At 37.0% G+C, this 19,775-nt stretch overlaps 1 protein-coding gene across 3 annotated transcripts; it reads right to left on the reverse strand.

The window, feature by feature from the left end:
- Nucleotides 1-5,696: 5,696 nt before the first annotated feature.
- Nucleotides 5,697-13,149, reverse strand: LOC122074022 (glycine-rich RNA-binding protein RZ1A-like). Of its 3 annotated transcripts, none has more exons than XM_042638806.1 (4): nucleotides 12,978-13,149; nucleotides 7,449-7,578; nucleotides 6,082-6,632; nucleotides 5,697-6,009 (listed from the first exon to the last, which is right to left on the reverse strand). In XM_042638806.1, exons 2-3 carry the CDS (start codon nucleotides 7,557-7,559, stop codon nucleotides 6,108-6,110), a joined length of 636 nt encoding a protein of 211 aa, XP_042494740.1. In that variant the 5' UTR covers nucleotides 7,560-7,578; nucleotides 12,978-13,149; the 3' UTR covers nucleotides 5,697-6,009; nucleotides 6,082-6,107. The 3 variants fall into 3 exon arrangements, with proteins under 3 accessions (XP_042494740.1, XP_042494741.1, XP_042494739.1); XM_042638807.1 differs by having other exon boundaries at nucleotides 6,101-6,632; nucleotides 7,449-7,575; nucleotides 12,974-13,149; XM_042638805.1 differs by having other exon boundaries at nucleotides 7,449-7,575; nucleotides 12,974-13,146.
- Nucleotides 13,150-19,775: the final 6,626 nt, after the last annotated feature.

The following is a 19,775-nucleotide window of genomic DNA, read 5'->3' on the forward strand; positions in this document are numbered from 1 at the left end:
GGGTCATAATTTCTCCCCCGGAAGTATGATCCATTGTGAAGGATTCCTTATTCACTTTGGGTGAAGAGAAATCTATTGTGATGCTTTAAAGCGGAAAGGGGTTCATATCTACATATGAGGAAAAGGATTTTTCACACTCCCCTCACGTGTAGATGGGTTAGACTTACAATACATGTGGACAAAAATAGAAAAGAGAGGACAAATTCGGACATAATCATAAAGAAGGTAGGACATAACCTACTATAATACAATGAAATCTAGTCCGGATCCCCTCTCCTACAGGTAACCACTACACCCCATCTTACACTCTCCATAGGATGTGAAAACTGCACCACATGGATGGTGTGATATAGGGTGTGGTGGTTTCATATAGGGGAGAGGAACCTAATTCTATAGATCTTAGTCTCAGAAGACAACCTTATAAGAGGGTGTTTACATTTATTCCCGCTCACAATCTTTGTAAGATTAATAGAAGATAAAATTTATCTTTAATTTATCACATAGAAGACAACCTTATAAGAGGGTGTCATGGTTATAATTATTGTAGAGTATGCAGAATCTTTCAAGGAACAGTTAATATTGTTTTATGATGACAAATGAATGCAAATAAGTAGCATAGTCTCAGTTCAAGCATTCTAAAGAGATAAACAAGGTAGTGAAAATAATGTAATTGAGATTTTCATTACCAATGAAGCTTTCTCTAAGCATGCCATACAAAATTAATCTCAAGCAACTTGAATGAAGACCTTTCTTTCTAAATTATTAGTCAAGTTGGAAGAAATGTGTCAGAAAATAATCTAGTGAAAAGGGTGGAGATGGGTATGAACAGTTATGGGTTTTGTAATATTGAATGACTGATACCTATTACTATCCAAGACTGTCCAACCAAGCTTCTCAAGTAAGAAACTTCCATGGAAATTCGAGGATCTCTGTATTCAATTTTCTTGGTCTGACATCTGAAAGGTACCCATTTGGTTGTCGGTCGGTGACAGTATAAAGATTTTATATTTAATGAAACAATAGAGACTTTATATGAATTTCAGTTTTTGGTCCCATGTGATCCTGACTCTTAAATACTCAACTTCTTTCATTCTTTTCTAGAATTCCAAACAGCCTCTTTCATTGAAAATTTCCTGCAACTTTATTGACTTGGACAAAAATCCTCTTCTCTGTATTCTAATAATTTGAAATTTTGTTCATTTCAAGTTAATCAACTTAACCACTCTTATCACCACCTAATGTGGGGTAAGGATTTGGAAGTCAAAATGCTCTGATGGATGTCATATCATCAATAATAAACATGGTTTTTTAAGTTAGTGGAATCGGCAACAGAATCGGTCTGAACCCGTTAAGAATTGAACTAAACCCTAAAAATTAAGTATGAATCGGCCAATTCGAAACGGTTGAAATCCATTTTTCCTGGTTCCTCAAACCATGTCAATAAAGTCACCATGGAGTGTGAGTCTATCAAACTTTCATAATCAATCAATTAGGGATCAGGTTGAGATGTATTTTATACTGTGTTGTGATAGATGAGTGGAAGACTAGAAAGGAATCAAAGGTATTAATCCACCAAAAATCAATTTAATCATGACAATTAAAAGTTAAGTCACTCTCTTGTTGGCCTCAACTTTTCAATTCAATTAAGGCTAATGATGATGTATTAGAAATTTTTTGAGTGTTACTGTAGGATTTGGTATCCTTTGACTCTTTGAGGGATCACATTAAATGACTCCTACAGCCCAAATCACCATCATTATCGATCATCAAAATGAAGGTCCTGCCGTCCTAATTCATTCCAAAAAGCAAATGCATTGATTGGGTATCATTAAATTATGAAATTTTAGAAAATAATTGACAATCTATTTGTTGAAAATAAATAATTATAACTTTGGAAAGTATGCAAAATAATAACCATTAGGCCCCCTTTTTTAAAACCTGTGTGACTATGGCTGTTCTCTTTGTATTTTATCTCAAGAGCAGTAACCTTGTCACCAATAAATAATCCAATTACTTAATAAGTCATTTCTACACAGCTTCTTCATTGGAGGAACTCATTTTTAGAGAATGCATTTTAGACCCAGAATTTATTCTGACAATACATAATAATACAGCCTTAGTTTTGGACTTTCGAGATCTTTTGTCTTACCTTGTTTCAACTTCTATTTCTTGGAGTAATAGGCTCTCTTTTTTTTTTTTTTCGGTAGATCATACGTTGCCGATTCTGCTTTTGCTCGGAGAGATTCTTTCTGTTAGTGTGATCCATTCCTTGGTTTTTGGACCTTGTAGGCAGCTTTTAATTTCTCTTCGTAAGAGTACGCATCTGGGGTACATTAGTAGAAATGGATGCAATGTGTAAATATTGTTGGTTATGAGGCTTTATTGTGATTATTTTTATGACTAGAAGATTAGCATAGAAATGAAATTTTTTATAGATTATTTAGCATTGGTAAGAAATGATAGTATGTCATTAAATTTTGGGTATAATATCAAGTATTATATCACCTGCAAAAGTGGGCTTATTCCTAAAAGCCGTCAAGGAATCAAAGGCTTTACAGCCCATAGGTATGGACCCACCCTGTGCATTAATCATTGTTACAAGCAGGCAAGCCATCGACGAAGCCAAGGGTCTATTGTGGGGTTCAGGGCAGTAGTTCATGAGAAAAAATTTTCTAATGCTATATAAGTATTTCGGAAAAATTCATGTGTATGGTCCTATGTATATGAATGAGCACTCATCTATGCTGCTTGGTTAGAGAATGCTTTCCCTTGAACTGGTCACACAATTATATAATTAAGGGTCTAAGTTTGAATTCGTGAACCAGAGCCCGGATGGGGCCAGGGCCAGGATTTTCAGCCCACACCAACAGAAGTATTTCACAAACTTTTGACATCGTACCCTATAAACCTCACAATTTTCCCTAGAAATAGAAACAAAAAGGAGCTAGTGAATTGAACGACACCCCAAGATGTCATCCAAGATACCCAAGAGTATGAAAGGGGGAATCATCTCAAGAGAAAAGGAAGGCATTGCCTGACTCCACAATAATGGTGAGGGGATCTACACTCTGATGGGCATATAATGGCACTTCTCATGCCAAGTTAATGAATGCATAGGAGAGTATGTCTTACAATTGACTCACATGCTTCCGTTTTCCTTTTCAATATTATTAGCATACATCAAGTATACTTCTAACGAAAACCTCCATCAAATTTTTTCTTTTTCTTTTATTTGGGTAGGGGTGGGGGGCGGAGTTGGAAGCGCCATGGAGTCCATAGATTTTTAATCATTTACTGCCCTTAGGCCACAAGTTGAAAATCCCAAAGAATGGGCTGCCTTCATGCAATGCCTGGTTAGGACCTACAACAAGGCGATGCAATCACAACCAAAACTACAACTAGTGTTCTTGCAAGATTGAAATCCCAGGAACACAACAATTCAGAAAGCTATAAAGTTGAGCTTTCAAGTTATCGGATGGTTCTGCGACACACAAGTTCTTCATTGACACACAGGTTTAATCCTCACTTTTATATCCACTGGCAAAAGACTTATACATATAAATATACCCAGAACGATGGCGTCCAACTTCAATTGAAAACACAGACCAGAAATATATTGAAAAACCCAAAAGAAATGGGGAAGAAGATTGGGGTTTGACTAGCAACAAAATAAATCATTGAAAAGTCAGCTTCAACAAGGGAACAAGTTGATAACTAATTACATACATGGGAGAATAAATCATAACCGGGAGGCTTTTGATTTATTTGATTCAAAAATTTGAAACATGGTCAATCCATGACATTCCCTAGACATCCAACTACTAGACTGCCACATTATACTTCCAAGGGTGCCCTCTTAGGAAATCTCCCCTTAAATGTACCAACTACGAAACCTGTCGACAGAAAGAAACCTATTGCGAAAAATGGTTTTGACACACACTTTAACCATTGCCAAAAGAACAGAGGCATCATTGCCTAAATTAGTAGTCAAATTTTAGAGTCCCAACTCAATTAAACACCCCCTTGTTTATTGGTATGCATCCCCATATGGCTATGCACACCTCCCATACTTCAACCACCACCGTCCACTCTCCTATAGCCCTGAATTTTCAAAATTCTTTTGCCAAGTGGCAAACTTCAAAAAGGTTGAAACTTTCAGATGGCATCTCTAGAGCTGAAACTTTAAGATGACTTCACTACGGCGGTACGGCCGAAACTTGACATGTCAACAAAATTTTCCTTGGTTTTTTTAAAAATGGGCTTCTCAGGAAGTGGGTTCTCATGCCATTTACCTGAAAGGTTACATTAAGAACCCCACCAATACGTGGTTACACCTTCAAAATCTTCAGCTACTTTCCACACCCCTCTACTAATTCATTCGAAGTCCAAAGTATATAATATGTAGCCTTTAATGAGAAATCCAGACCATTGTAATCAACACACATTGCTCACAAGCACCCGTTGATCATTCACAATTAAAACAGTTAAACCCAAAAAAAAAAAAATGCAAACCAAGGAAGAATTGTTGGTAAGAAAACGCCACTACCAAGCCTAATCACAACTAATAAGCACTCACCTATTATCACACTAGTCAACTCCTAACCCCCTCCCCCTTTTAATCCTCTTGACCCTTACAATTTTACACCATATTGTGATGTTTTCTTGGCAAAAATTTTGAGAGATGCATTTTATGGTGGCGGCAGAATTATATCAAACAAAAATCTACCATCCAAGATGTTAACATCATTGATAGAATCGCCCAGATAGACAGGGGGTTAGCAGCAAATATATGAATAAAACTACAAATATACAGACTACGGTCCTAACAGAAAAAGCATTAAAATGGGTAATAAAAAAGAATTTAGCCACGCAGAAGATTATCACAGTTTCTAAAGTTTCCCTCCCAAAGCAAATCAGTAAATCGCTGGACGGCCAAGCAACTGTAACTGATTATTTGCCTTCTACCAGAAGAGATCCTTGCCATTTCATAAGGCATGAAAAAGGTAGTACTCTTCATGAGAATCACAAGAGATCCAAAACTCGTGGTGAATGGAAGGACAAGCACTAGGACCCATAGTTTACCCAGAAGAAACTTAGCCAATGGTCTAGAACTTTGCAACTGAATCCAGGAAATTTAAGCAGGCACTTAACGGACCACCTCAACACAAGGAGCAGCACTTAACAAAGAATCGAAACAGGCACAAAAAGGCACCACCTCGACACAAGTAGCAGCACTTAACAAACACTCAAAACAGGCACAAAAAGGCAAGTCCTGTATCCTGGAACATGTTTATGATAGGACTCCTTCCATCAAAATATGTAAAAACGTGTCTCAGCAGCGCATGATTGCAACAGGAACCCAAGCATGCATCCAAAAAGACCATAAAGGTCAAATTGTAGCCTGCCAAAAGGTCAACATGATTAAAGATGGTTTTGAATTGGATAGCAGTGTGAAGATTAAAATTTACCCTGATTATCCTGTCATTTTTTGTTAGGAAAAAAAAAAAAGATTCCGACTCTACGAGAAAAGTAAGCCAATAGAAAAGTGAACTCTACTTATTCTAGCATCACCTCTATCCTCAGATGAGAAGCACATTCTCCAGTGGACAGCCTCAAAAAATTACTCAAGTAGAACCATAGATGATAGAGACCGAGCTGTTATCACCATCCATCTCCAGACATCCAAACAAAGACCAGACTGAGAATCCAGAATTGCAATAAACTATGCACGTAAACCATCCAGAATCCAGCAGCAATAATGCCATTCAAAGACTATAAGACCAAATTTGATATGTCAAGCAAGCATAAGACCCCATCGGACCAAAACATTGTACTGAGGATCTGACAGAACTCAAAACAGTTGAACCACACATTCCTGCAAAGTTTCAGTCTGAGATTAGCTAGATTGTCTGAGCAGATACATGAAGAAAAGGCATCCTGTCGTGGCCTTCAAGAGTGTATACTTTAAACCTTTTGCTTCCACTAGCAGCATTTCCACCAGCGGCTCAGCTGAAAATAACAAAAATGTTTCCATTAGTACCACACAGAGATCATCAATAATTGATAGCAAATGTTTCACACCTCAAAAAGGATAATTTACTCATTTCTCAGGACCGGAAACCTCCAGGACGCTCATATGGGCCAGAACGATCACGATTATATCGGTCACTTCCCGAACCCCCACGACTGCCACCATCCCTGCTGCGTCCACCATAACGATCCCCATTACGATCAGAACCATAACGACTACCACCACCACCACCATGTCTATCATCCCTTCCACCATACTTGCCGCCACCCCCTCTTGCCCCATCACCAGATGGACACTCCCTAGCAAAATGACCAGGCTTGCCACACTTAAAGCAGTCCCCAGAATTGGATCCCCCCCGACCACCACCATAGTCACGATCTCGCCCACGGTCTCTCCCACGGTCACGGTCACGGTCGTAGTCACGGTCCCCATCACGGTCTCTACCTGAGCCTTGATGAGGCTGAGCTTTATCAACAGTAATAGCCCTCCCATCAAGATCCATACCATTCATTTCCTCAATAGCCTCTTCCATTGCTTTCTTGTCATCAAAAGTGACAAACCCAAATCCACGAGAACGACCAGAAAACCTATCCAGAACTACCTGCATAAAACCATAAAAGCAAATTATGTCAAGGACAACCTTTAACGAGCGAAATTCCATCGAATTTGGATCTCAAGTTACATCCCATCCATACGAATCAAGAACTATTTCTCGGCTTAATTCTAAGAACTTCAGCTACTCACTCATTAAAGATGATATTTGAAGAATTTCGTACGCTTGTTGACAGCACGAAACACATCAGCCTTAAAACATGAAAGGGATACAAACCATGTTTTCTCCATTTAACCACAACTTGCTTGTTCGCAGCCAAAAAGAGACTGCTGATAATAGGACTATAAACCATTTTTTGACTCTTGAAAAGAGTTGCATGAATTGAATGGCAATACTACACAGGCATAACAAGAGGTTTTCTCTCTCAACATGCAGGGTTAATCTCTGAGTAGACAAATTGCCGGGAAACTCCATGAAAGCTTAAACCCTTCGTGAAGGCTTTCCAAAATGAAGCCACACACCAAATGGTCATCACAGAGTTGCAAAGAGACAGATAGAGAGTACAAGAAGAAGACACAGGAGTTGCAGAGACGACTGGATACGGAGGGAGTAAGATCAAGGAGAGAACAGTGATCTCACTACATCAAAGTTTTGGAGTTTCTAATCCTGCCAGTCAAGAGACAAGATTTAAACAGCATGCAAGTATAGAAAAAAAAAATCCCTGATGAATCTTCTCCATAACTAAAACCTCTGAGAAAGAAAATAATTCACACCTAACAGAGAGAGGTGTTGGACCACAGTCCACTGGAGTACTGGTATTAAGGAGGAAACAGAGCAGATAAAAGTATCACAAAGATTCATTACCTTTGCTTCAACAAGATTGCCATACTTCTCAAATGCATTTTTAAGACCTCTGTCAGATGTTGACCATGAAAGGCCCCCAATAAAACAACGGTATTCCACTGCATCAGACATCTGTTCACTGCTGCAGCTGAGATTTCATAGCAACGAAGAGGGCAACAGTATTAGAAAGTAACTCAATTCTCGGACAAATATAAAGTGAATTACAAATTAACACTTTAGCGAAGAAAGTTGCAGCGATACGGATCTCAAAATCTCAGAATCAGAACAATACAAGCTTTGATATGCTATGGGCACCGTTATAAAGGAAAGAAACTTGCAGCGATCCAGATCTCAAAATCTCAGAATCAGAACAGATGTTGAACTGCAATATTGGATAAACCCCACAATTATGGGTGCCAATTTGTGGTTCTGGCCCAGAATTGAGATATCAGGCCCAAGGCTGCCAAGTATGGGGCCTGAGGCCTGATCCAGTGGGCTTTTCTAGATTACTATATATTTATATCATTAATCAAGATATGAGATGCATGATTGTAGGGATTTGATTTGAGTCTTAAAATCAGAAAAGTGTATCATTGATGAAGAATTCTCCAGGAAAGAACATTAAGGGGGGAGGGGGAAGAGAACCAAGAAGAAATGATGCAGATAAATGACAAAAGTGGGTTGGGTTCTATGCATGTTGGGCCCTTGGTCCGATGGGTTTTCATTTTAATAGGGCATTTAAATGGGCCAAAGTTATGCGTAGAAGTTAAGAAATACCTAATTTATTAGCTAATTAAGTTGAGGTCTTGGTGTCCGGGTTCTTTTACGAATTGTTTTTTCTATTTTTTACATTATATTAGCTGGATTAGGTGAGATGTTGGATTCCAACTCATCTCAAATACTGAATGGCAGCCTTATAGTAGAATGGTTGCTGTTTTTTATTATTTTCCTTTGGATAAGGTTATCTGCAAATAGCCCCTATGCTATACTACTTTGAACTAGCACACACTATAAATACATGTAAGGACCTATGGCCGCGATATCAAACTGAGAAGTAATACAGTTTGAATTTTTCTGAAAATTGTTGTGGATTCCTGGCCGATCTATCCTTTCTATCTTTCTGATATACTTATATTATTAAAACAGGTCAATTCTCCCCATTCTTCTAGTACCTGTGATACCTCTGTTTTACCATTTTGATCTGCTTATGTTCTTGTTTTAATCCTATATCACTCTAGTTGCTGGTCTGATTTACTTCTGAATTGGTAGATCAGTTTGTCCTGTTGCTCTCTGAAATCCTGTTCTCAGATCTGAATTCTATTGGTCGATTAATATTGTTTTGGAACTTCTACTTACATTCCTAGTAGCTCTAGAAGCCTGCAGGATCTCCCTATTCTGTTATCAAATCTCGCCCAATTCTGAGGGCTGATTCTATTTTAAGTTCTGAATTTTCTATTTTAAGTTATAAACTTTGTCCCAATTTTGGTTCATCCCCCTGATTTGTTGCCTTGCTGTATTTTCCTGCGTAGGATAGATTCTAGCTTTGTTTTCTGAGATACTTTATAGAGCTGTTCCACAGAATCTGACCAACATTTGACCAAACTACCAAAAGGCTATGTTTGTCATTTATCTGCATCAAGAAGAATTTTTTCTAGCTCTACAGAAGGGCTATAGTCTTTACCACGATGGTTACTAAAGAAGGGAGTAACCAGCATTTGCTGAACCGTCATGAGCCCACTTGAATCCATCTAGGGATCCAAATCAATGTCCCAGTTGGTTTCTTGAGTGTTTAATTTGGTTCTATTAGTTGCTGGGTCAGTCCAAGTTACCGTCAACGAGGTTTGGTCTAATTAGGTTGTCTTCCGTTTGACTTCCAAAATCACACTAGAAATAGAGGTCAATCAAAGAAATAATACATTCCAACAATCAAATTATGCTAAATAACCACCTTTCTCATGATATCTGGAAGTTGGACAAAATTCCATTGATTGCTGATGTGAAGATAAACGAGTTAACTTCTCTCTCGAAAATTTCTCTCATCTTCAATAATATAATTGCTCTTCTGACCTGTGCACCTCAATCTAGCCCTAACCCTCAAACCTCAGCGATCTTCAAAATGCTACGATCGACTCTAACCAAATTCTAAACTTTATAGAGACCAAATATACACCATAACCAGATAAGAATGCCCCAATAGTCAGCAGTCAGCAAAACCTTCAGCTCATTCCACACGTGCAATTCAACAAATCAGATCTATACTTACTTCATTGCAAACCATATGTAAACGGATTAGCACATGAAAGCATATTGATCTGATCACATCTCATTCGACGACCCAGCCCAACCAAACTGGACAACATCCAGCCCAGGTTCGTAGACATCATCAAAATTACCATGTGTATCTATCAATTTCATGAAAAAGAGGTTGAAGAAGTTGTCAATTTGAGAACACCCTGGAACCCACATTCTCCAACCTGCAGACTCACATTGAACTTGAAACCTAGTTCATGCACACAATTCTGACATACAAGGGACATGACCTACATCTTTCATTTCCAGCCACTAAGATAACGACTCTTTACAGATGATTGATGGGAGTATTTTATGCAGTGTAAATTTGACATGTTTATTTTCTTTTGCATTTTCAAATTTAAGGTCATGAAATTTTTTATACTAAAAAAAAAAATGAAGCACCCTGAAAACAATGGAAAAATTAAATATTATAGTGATGAGTTCATATCATTTTCAAAATACTCCTGGGCTTCATAACAACTTAAGACAGTACAAGTTGTATCCAAACATAATTGAAACCACATTGATCTGTTAAGCCTTTCAAGCCTCCAGCACAAACTTCACTTTTCAGTCTTCCATCTTCTAAACAAATCGATATCTCTCTCATTCTGGTGTGTTTTTTTCATAGTTGTCACGGTGCCAAGGCGAACCAAGGCGGTGGAGGGTTGTCTAAGCGCTTAAGCGAGAAGGCGCCAGCCTTAAGGTGAACTAGGCGAACAAGTGTTATTTTTTATTTTTTCAATTTTCTAACATTATTTAGTAAGTTATATATACCTTGTATCATAAAAAATCAAGATTAAGCCACATCAAGTCATTAAAAATTAACATTTAGCCACATCAAATCATAAAAAATTAACATTAAGTCATATTAAGTTATAAAAAATCAACATTTAGAAAAATGCTCTAATTCTATAATAAGTTTGACTGGTCAAATGATTTTATTTTTACATGAGACTTTTTGTATTAGTTATAATATAAAACCAGCTTTCTAACAAGTCTAAGATTACTTAAATCTGAGTTGCAATGACAAAGTAACTTCAGTCAAACTTATTTTTAAGTGCGCGAATACTGTTAAAATCGCCTGAATGAAAATAATTTTATGAATATCAAAACAAAATATTTTTTTACCGGACTTTTGGTTTTTAGCAATATTTTAACATGATAGAATTTATAAAATTTTCATAATTAAGAAAAACCCTAGCATTTAAAAGTTGAAAATCGTCCATATAACCAAAATCCAGTTTTTGTTCTTGGACTGGGGGGTTGACTTGTTATCCTTTTGGAATTTGATTTTTAAACTATTTTTATTGGATTCAAATAGGGGGTATTTGCTTATTTATGAATAATATCTTAAGTAAATGAAATAAAAAATATTAAAAACATTTACTTGAATGATATCTAGCATAAATAAGTACCGAAACAGAAGGCAACATGCAGTGCAACAAGGCGGCTGTCGCCTATGCCCTAGGCAAACCACCTGGACGCCTAGGCGTCGCCAAGTATGGTTTTTTCTAAGCTTCTATTCACCTTTCTTTCCTTCTCAAATGAAATTGGGTTTCATCTCACTACATTAGCAACATCTACGAGGATCCACAACACATATGAACATCCAACTTCAAGTACTCAAACCAAACCACCAACCTTCTCACCTTTCAGCAGCGGGAAAGAAGAAGGAAGGGTCTTACTACTGAATCAACCAAATATAATATTCTTGCATGGAAGCATTTTAAAAATTTTATCTTTTGTTTTGCAAATCACATTGAGTTCCACCTAACTGCAATCAATCTCACAGCCCATAAGCCCAATCAATCTATTTTGGACAAATTCAACCAGGATATCCTTAAATCAAATCTCACAACCCTATCAATCTATTTTTGGACCAATTCAACTAGGATATTCTTAAATCAATCTACCCTTACAAAGCCATCGATGAACCTCTTTTTCAGGCTCTCCCATCGCCAACGATACAATTTATTGCATTATCTACAACTCACTACAGTTCAAAAGTAATGAATAAACCTATTTTTCAATCATCATTCTCTTCTTTTTCAACATCATTATTCAAGACAGAAAATTAAGCATATAAAAAGAAGTCAAACTACCCTTTAGATCCAGAGAAGAATAAGAAAAACCTGAAGGAATAATCCACCAAGTCGACGTCAGGAAGTAAAAATTTATTTATTTTCAGAAAAAATCCACAAACAATCTTGCTCAGTTGAATTTCGTGTTTCTTATGTTTAGCTAAATCCGGAAACTATCTTCTTGTTCATGAACTAAAATCCCCAAGTTGATATTGTATTGGTCAACCTCTCAATAGTTAATAGATGTTGACCACTACAAAGTCCACTATAATACAAGCTGCAGGGATTTCTCAACATAGACCACACCATTATTCACAATTCTCATTAGTTCTTTCCAAATTCCAATTACAAAAGGTATCCCCGAACTCACCCCATCACCTTAATACCCTATCTTCTAAATTTGTTCCCCTTACTTTGTCATTTGACCAAATGAAATTAATTCCTCATATTGCTATGTTGGTAACATCTTTAATGACCCATGCCACATATAGAGACTCACCTTCAAAAGCAACAGCAAACAACTAATCCCTGACATTCTTGCCCATCAAAAAAGAATAAGTTTCATCATAGCGTAAACCCATATGAAATTCTTACCGTTTGTGCTCTTGTCACGAAGTTCTTTAACTTTATTTTTTGTTTGGGGGAGGGTTGTCACATGATTCTTTTGTTTCACATATCAAATTGAATCCAATCCTACTGCAAGTCTGCGACCTACCCAGCAACCTCATCATCCAATGCTTGTGGAAAACTGAATCAGGCTATCCTCAAATGTTTTCATCCTTACACGGATAGTTATGATTTATGAAAGTCTTCCCCTGCCTCCCCATACCCCACCAACTACGGTAAAAGAAGTGAATATGGTCTCTATTTTAACCGATGCAATGAATAAATAAACCATTCATCATTGACAACCGATTATTCCTAATTGTTGGAGCAGGAACTTGTACACAGCCATAATAACCTAAAATCTTGATTTAAAGGAGAAGAAGACTATAAATATTTAATGACGATGAGATGATCAAAGAAACGCACAACAAACTATAAATAAAAAGGAAAAAAAAAGAGAAAACAAAACAAATAAACAGAGAATCGATCGAGAAGAAAAACAGCAACCAACGGAGAGAAGTTCTAAACAGATCTAAGAAATTAACCGAAAAGGAGGTAACACTGTACCTGCCAAAGTAAGTAACGTACACCGAAGAATAGATTTCCCCTTCCTTACCCTTCCTTCGGAAGAAATCGCAAACCAGAAGAGCGAATGGTTTTGCGAAACCTCTCTCGCTCTCTCGCACCCTCACTCTCTGATCTCTAGGTTAAAAGTGAAGAATTGAAGACGACGCAAAGCATCTCTTTTGTACAGTTGGGCAATTGCGCATCTCCTTCCGAATCCGGATGGGAATCAAACGGATAAAATTTTAGATACTGCCAGTACTATCGTGCTTACACTTACTCTAAGTTTACAACCGCCAGATTGGAACCAATCGTGGACCATGATATAGTGAAGTGAAGCTCTACCGTTAGGACTTTGGATTGCAGCCCATTGGTCCTTTAGAAGATAGGGTAATGGGCAGCCCATTATGAACCGTGGCATACACTTTAGGCTGGGCCGGAATGGACTAAGATCCATGTTGTATTTAGGCTTCAGTTGGAGTCGCTTACAAATTGAAGCCCAATTGGACTGTCCTGTTCATAGCTCCAGTTCTTCTACCGCACAATAGAGGTGGCAACTTAGATCCAATATCCTGGAGTGTCCTGATACGAAACCCAACAGATGGGTGCACGCCTCAAGGCTCTCCAGGGTGTTGAATATGAGTTGTCGCCTCTATTACACAGTAGAGGAGCCCTTCCCCTTCGCTGTTATGTTTCGCCAGTACATTCAAGTGACTAGAGAAGAGACATTGCCCTAAAGGATAAGGAGTAATACTCGTATTCAACCTTATCCTTCTCAACACTAGAACTATTAAAGGTGGAAAGTGCCTCAGGGGGAGTATGATTCAGAGGACTCGATCAACTAACCAAAGCCTAGAGCATGCTTCGGCAAGACATGCCTAAACCACCAATCCAAGTTTGTTATACCCTTATCACTTGCGTGAGTACGATATACTCACTTTTTTTTTTGGGGTAAATAAGTACATTATACTTATAGTTGGATTATATCTAGACAGTGATTGGCGTACAGATTGGCATGTAGAAACCTTTCCCATATACCATTTGTAATTTTAAAGACATTGAAGATGACAACTTCCCTAATCCTAAAGTTGCAGCCAAAGGGAAGACGAAGATACAATCTCCACAGAAATAACCTACGTTATTGCTGTTCTTTTGCATCCATGCCCATGACGTTAAAAGTATAGTATAGCCTATTAGTAGGAAGAATTAATAAGATTCATTTATTGTGACCAAGTGGAACTGTAGAGGTTGAGGAAAGTATGGGGAAGAGTTAAGGAAAGGACGGTGAAAGGAGAAGGGGATGGGGCCGGCCTTAAATATGCCACACTAATATGAAACGGTCATATGTAAAATGAAAAACTAAATGGATGCAAAAAGAATGAAAATCATAAACAAACAATCACATCGTGTAAGAATTTATGTGATTTGTCAAGGTTGATTACATCCACGATGAGAAGGTATATCTATTACTATTGATGGGGATTACAGTAGTCCATCCCCATGCCTTCTCAAATTATCGAGAATGAACCATCACTATAAATTTATAGTAAAAACCTACATAGGCACACATTATTGAAATGGGCCTTGGGCCCTATGACCTTTTAACTGCTCTTCAAAATCAGCATCACAAATGCAATCGATGGAGTACAAGACATTATACTACCAACAACATAAATTAACTAAGTATAACTAAAGTGAAGACCTTGATTTTATCACGCACACACACACAAAAGAAAAAAATGAGAGAGAAGTGAAGATGTTGAAATGGATGAGTGATAAAATGAAGAATAGAGTTCCTTTGAAACACGAGAATTTGAGAAAAAAAATGGTTTGAAGTGGCATAGATATGGGTAATAAAGGCTTTTGAACACTCCAATATGAAAGGGTGATGATTTAATTTAGATTAAAACAACTAAAAGGTGCAAAGGTTTACATAAATCGAAACTTGGAAAAGTAGGGAGGAAAAACTTGCACAATTTTGGACTATTAGTTTGCCTTTGAATATATATCACTAATTGGAGAAAAAGAATCCAACTGACCCAATTTAGTTCAGTATTTTAAAATCAGAGATCAGATTGGTCGAGACTGATCCCTATTCAAGTTGATCCAGAGCAGTCGATATTTTTGGGTCTCTAATGTTAGGGAAGAATCTAGCCCACCCTGACCAAATTTTGACCAATTCTACACCATTACATATCAGAATTAGACACAAGATATCGATCATGATTCCGCTTTTTTAAACCCTAATTTAATTGGGATAAGACTAAATTGAATTTGTAAACCTAAATGGACCATATTTGGCAGATTTGACATGTACTATAGGTTTTGACACGTGTCCAATTGGAGGAGTCTCTCTTAATTTTTTTTTTCCTAGCTTAAATTTGTATTGTTAATGTTATATAATGGAAGGATGAAGAAGTAAAGAGATACTAAAAGCAAACGAACAGCTTTATCTGATAAATTGTTTTCAAAACATAATTGTGGTAAGCTGTTACTGCTACTCCCTCTCTGTGCCTTGCCGACCTCCCCTATCCTTCATCCACTTCATACCTAACAATAAACATTAATGTTGGGTCCTAATGAGTCCACGTTATGGTTTCAAACATATTCTCTATCATAAATAATTTAAACTGTAAAATAAAAGAAAAAAAAAAAAAGGTGAAATATTTCAATCCCCCGAGATTAATTTCTTTCCCTAAAGTCAATGCTACCAAAAACCCTAATTTAAGAAACCGTTCTCCTCATTCTTAAGCCTCTCAATGTGAACTACTCTCAAGTGTCCAAGCATCAACAAAGAGAGCTCTTTGCCTCTTTACTTTTTTGAAGATCTTTTAAGATTGAATATCAGCATCACTGTTAGATTTATTTTATAAGTAACTTTGATACATGATAAGTTATAAAAAAGTCGTTTGAGATGGCATGGTCATATGTAATAAAGATATTCAAATACTCTAGCATGCAAAGGTTAATTTTTCTCATACGGAGGAGCTAAAAGAGCCTTGGATAGGTCTAAGATGACTCTATGAGAAATGGTGAGAAAATCCATGCATAGTTTGAATTAGTAACAAGTATGGCTTTGAATAAATTTGATTAGAGAAAAAAATGTTCCATATAATCAATCTCATTTAGTAGAGATAAGGCCAAATTGAGTTGTGTTATTGTCTAGGCTTAATGGACTTAATGCTTTCGATCAGCTAAGACTCTTGAGTAGACCATTCAGCTCATTCAGCACAATACAATGGGCCAATTCTTCAATACATTTGATTGCTCTATCAAAGCAAGAGGTCCTAGAGCTTATTACAATATTCAACACAATAAAGAGGATTGAGTTTCTGTTCACCAACAATGAAGAGAGAACGTCCTAATCTGCAGGATCTCAACATTGAATGAATTAAGAAAAAAATTAATAATAGCATTCACTATTTCATTTTTAAGTTCAATCATAGGGGGCAAATCATCTTAGATGAAAAGAATCTCTCTTCACCCAGGTGACAAAAAACTTTCTCCTACAATTAAAGACAACCATGTAGATTGATTAAACTTAAAGAAAAAAAAATTTTAAATAAACTAAACTACCTTTGCGACCTGCATCAAAGTGCTCGTGACCATTATATATGAACTGAAGTAAGGACTGATTTAAAATATATTTTTTTTTTGCTAGACAGGAGTGATTTAAAATATCAAACAATATCCCATTAATGGAGTTGAGAAAAGGGATCCTATGTTCCAAGTACTCATTACTCATCAGTGAGAGAGGGTTCCTCATCATGCATAATATTTGTTTACTTTATTTAAACAACCTTCTGATCCTTTTTGGTCTCTTATCATTTGATAAATAATCCCTCCGCCATATAAGTAGGTGATTGGGACACTTGTCCTTACTCCTAAAAGAGAGGGTATTATGGCTTACACATAGGTGGTTGGGACACTAGTCCTGGCTACTTAGAGAAAGGGTATTATGACTCACCCAGTCTGATTACATTGATCTTATTTCTCCCTTTCATCCACATGAAAGTACATATTTGTGCTTGTGAGGGATATTATTCCTTAATGCTAGAGCTAGTAGCACTTCTCATTAATAATGTGAGGCAATCTCCAATTAAATGGGCTACAGAAGAAGTACAAGAGAGATATTTTTTTAATTAAATCTTTGAATATATCAGTTCAATATATACTTACATTCCTTTGCTGGCAAACTGGCTAGCAACCCATGAGGGATAAAAAATATGGAGGAACATGAGGCTCACCAGTTACTATATATTAGTGCTAACCACCTCATGACCTCTTCCTATATAAATACAAAAAAAAAACCAGCTATGAAGATTTAAGGTGTAGTGAACATGACACACTCACATTTCTTTTGTTTTCTTTTAATAGTGTTCTTACTTCTTAGAACTTTCATTAGAAATGTACATCTCCTGATCTTGTTCATGTCCTGATCTATTTCCTCAATATAGCAATTTGGGTTGTTGTTGGCTGGTTTTGAAATATTTCTACCTCTCACTTCACAACATTCTAATGTTGTAGTTAATATTAAATTAATGGAATTAAATGTCGATAAATTTCCACCATAATCACCACCAACTTGTCTTCGATTTCAACTAGAACAAAAAATGAAAATAATTTTCATTTTTATTGAATTTTACCAAAAATATTTTTAGAAAATCCTATAATTCTTTCATTAAGGGCATTAATGGGGCTGAGATGAGGATCATAAATGAAAGAAGGGTAATTTCGACCTTCTACTAGTAGGGCAGTGAGCATAGCCATTAGATCGTGGGTTTTCCTTCTCTCACGTTGGGGAAAACTTTCTATTTAAAATTTTTGTCTTTAAATTTTACACCAACACATGCCCTCTTACACGAGCCTTACCACTCTAGGTCCTAAGAAATTACGGACTTTAGCTATATTAATTATTAAAGGAACCCTAACTATTAGGGATAGATAAATGAAACAACCACCCAATACTCAATAATGTGTAGCCTTCAATGAAATGGGATTGAAAGGGGGAGGGAACACTCATAGGAAGGGATTACCTATCAGCTTCTCTGATGTAATGCATGCGTCATGCATGCGTAAGCAATGACATCCAAGGCTCACACAATTCTTAAAATGATGGAAGATTAAAATACACACCACTTGATATATATACTCGTTTAGTTGATAATGCATGCCTCATTTTATGGGTTGAGACCTAGATATTAAAAAACCTTGCACCTTGACCTACGTGGTCCTTTGATAATGCCTATTATAAGGTACATATATCCTAGACTTGGCTTTACTAAAGCTATCATAACCTCCCCCACAAGGCCTATCAAACTAAAAGATCATGTGCCTATTGACAAGAAATCACTTAAAAACATTTTAAGTCGACGTGAGGAAGATGCCCTCCAAGTGTAGGTAGCAAAATCTCTAGGGTTTAGCACCAAAGATTTAGCATGGAATCCTCATCTGCACCAAAACCCTTATGTTGGCATGAGACTTTCCATGGATGATGCTTAGTTTGTAGGCCCACAGTATCTTTACCATCTTACAAGACATGGGCATCCCTGCAACTAGCAAAATTTGGTAAACAGTGTCTAATCATGGGTTAACTAGGAGCATCTTTCAAGTTGAAACCCTCTAATAAGGATTAATTAGAGATTTTGTTATCTTATGGCAGAGAAGAATCTCAACCAAAATGGATTTGATTAGTAGTTTAAGGATATGGCTTTCAAAGCAAGGAGGAACAGCATATGGTGAAAAGAGGACCACAGAGAATGAGATAAGCTAGACCATTGATTGGGTTGGGAAATGGTGCTTTCCAAAGTCAAAAGACCGAGAAAATCGTTTAAGTCTCTTAACAAGACAACCCAAAATCTGAATTCCATGTGCATGGGTTGGTAACTTAACCAAATAAAAAAGGAGCAGAGGAACTCTTATGTTTGAATGGTTGGAGATGCAAGGAAAGACAGTCAAAGACACAATGAGTGTACCCAAACCAAGTGACTAAGCTAGTTCAATGGAAGACCTTCTAGGTCTCAAATCTCAATGTTTACTATACTAAACAAATGCAACCCATGAACCATATTGTGTGGCTCTAGAAGGGATATGCCTCTAAAAGTGTTTATGTTAACCGCCCATGTGACTAATCCATTATTATGAATCTGTTTCTACAGTGATTGCCTTAAACCCTCCGTAGTATTATAGTAATAATGTTTTAGAGGCTATTATTGTCCTCTTACTTTCATCCACTAATTGGTCTCACTGTTCCAACTTCCAAGTGTAAGTATCTAGTTGGGGTGTCAAACCCTAAATCAAACCGGTTAAACCAAATGAACCCCCACTTAAAAAATCAAACCTATGAGCAATTGGGTCGGCTTTGTTTTGGGGTATTTATGACACCAGTTGAAAACTGGACCACACAGGATTGAACCTGATCGACCGTGATCAGATGGATCGATCTGACTTGAAGGAGTATATATATGTATTATCGTCTTGTTGAGCAAGTTGTTGTGAAATTTGGAGTTTTTCATTTTAAGGTTTCTGAGTGAGTTTTCTTGCCACGATTTGGGCTCACACACCGATCTCCATTGAGAGAGATCTTCTTCTTTGCCTGTGGACGTAGCACACTACATCGATCGGTGTGTGAGCCCTGTTAAATATTTGTTTCTTGTGTGAATCTGTGTTTCTTTTTTTGTATTTGTTGGTGTTTGTTCTAACAAAATCAAACCAGACCAAACCCAATATCCAATTGATAAAAGCTCAATACGAAAATATCGAAATAAATAGAAACTAGAGGAGACCCTTTCCCTATCGATTTGCT

Source organism: Macadamia integrifolia, chromosome 3, assembly GCF_013358625.1.
Source record: "Macadamia integrifolia cultivar HAES 741 chromosome 3, SCU_Mint_v3, whole genome shotgun sequence".
Taxonomy (NCBI): Eukaryota; Viridiplantae; Streptophyta; class Magnoliopsida; order Proteales; family Proteaceae; genus Macadamia; species Macadamia integrifolia.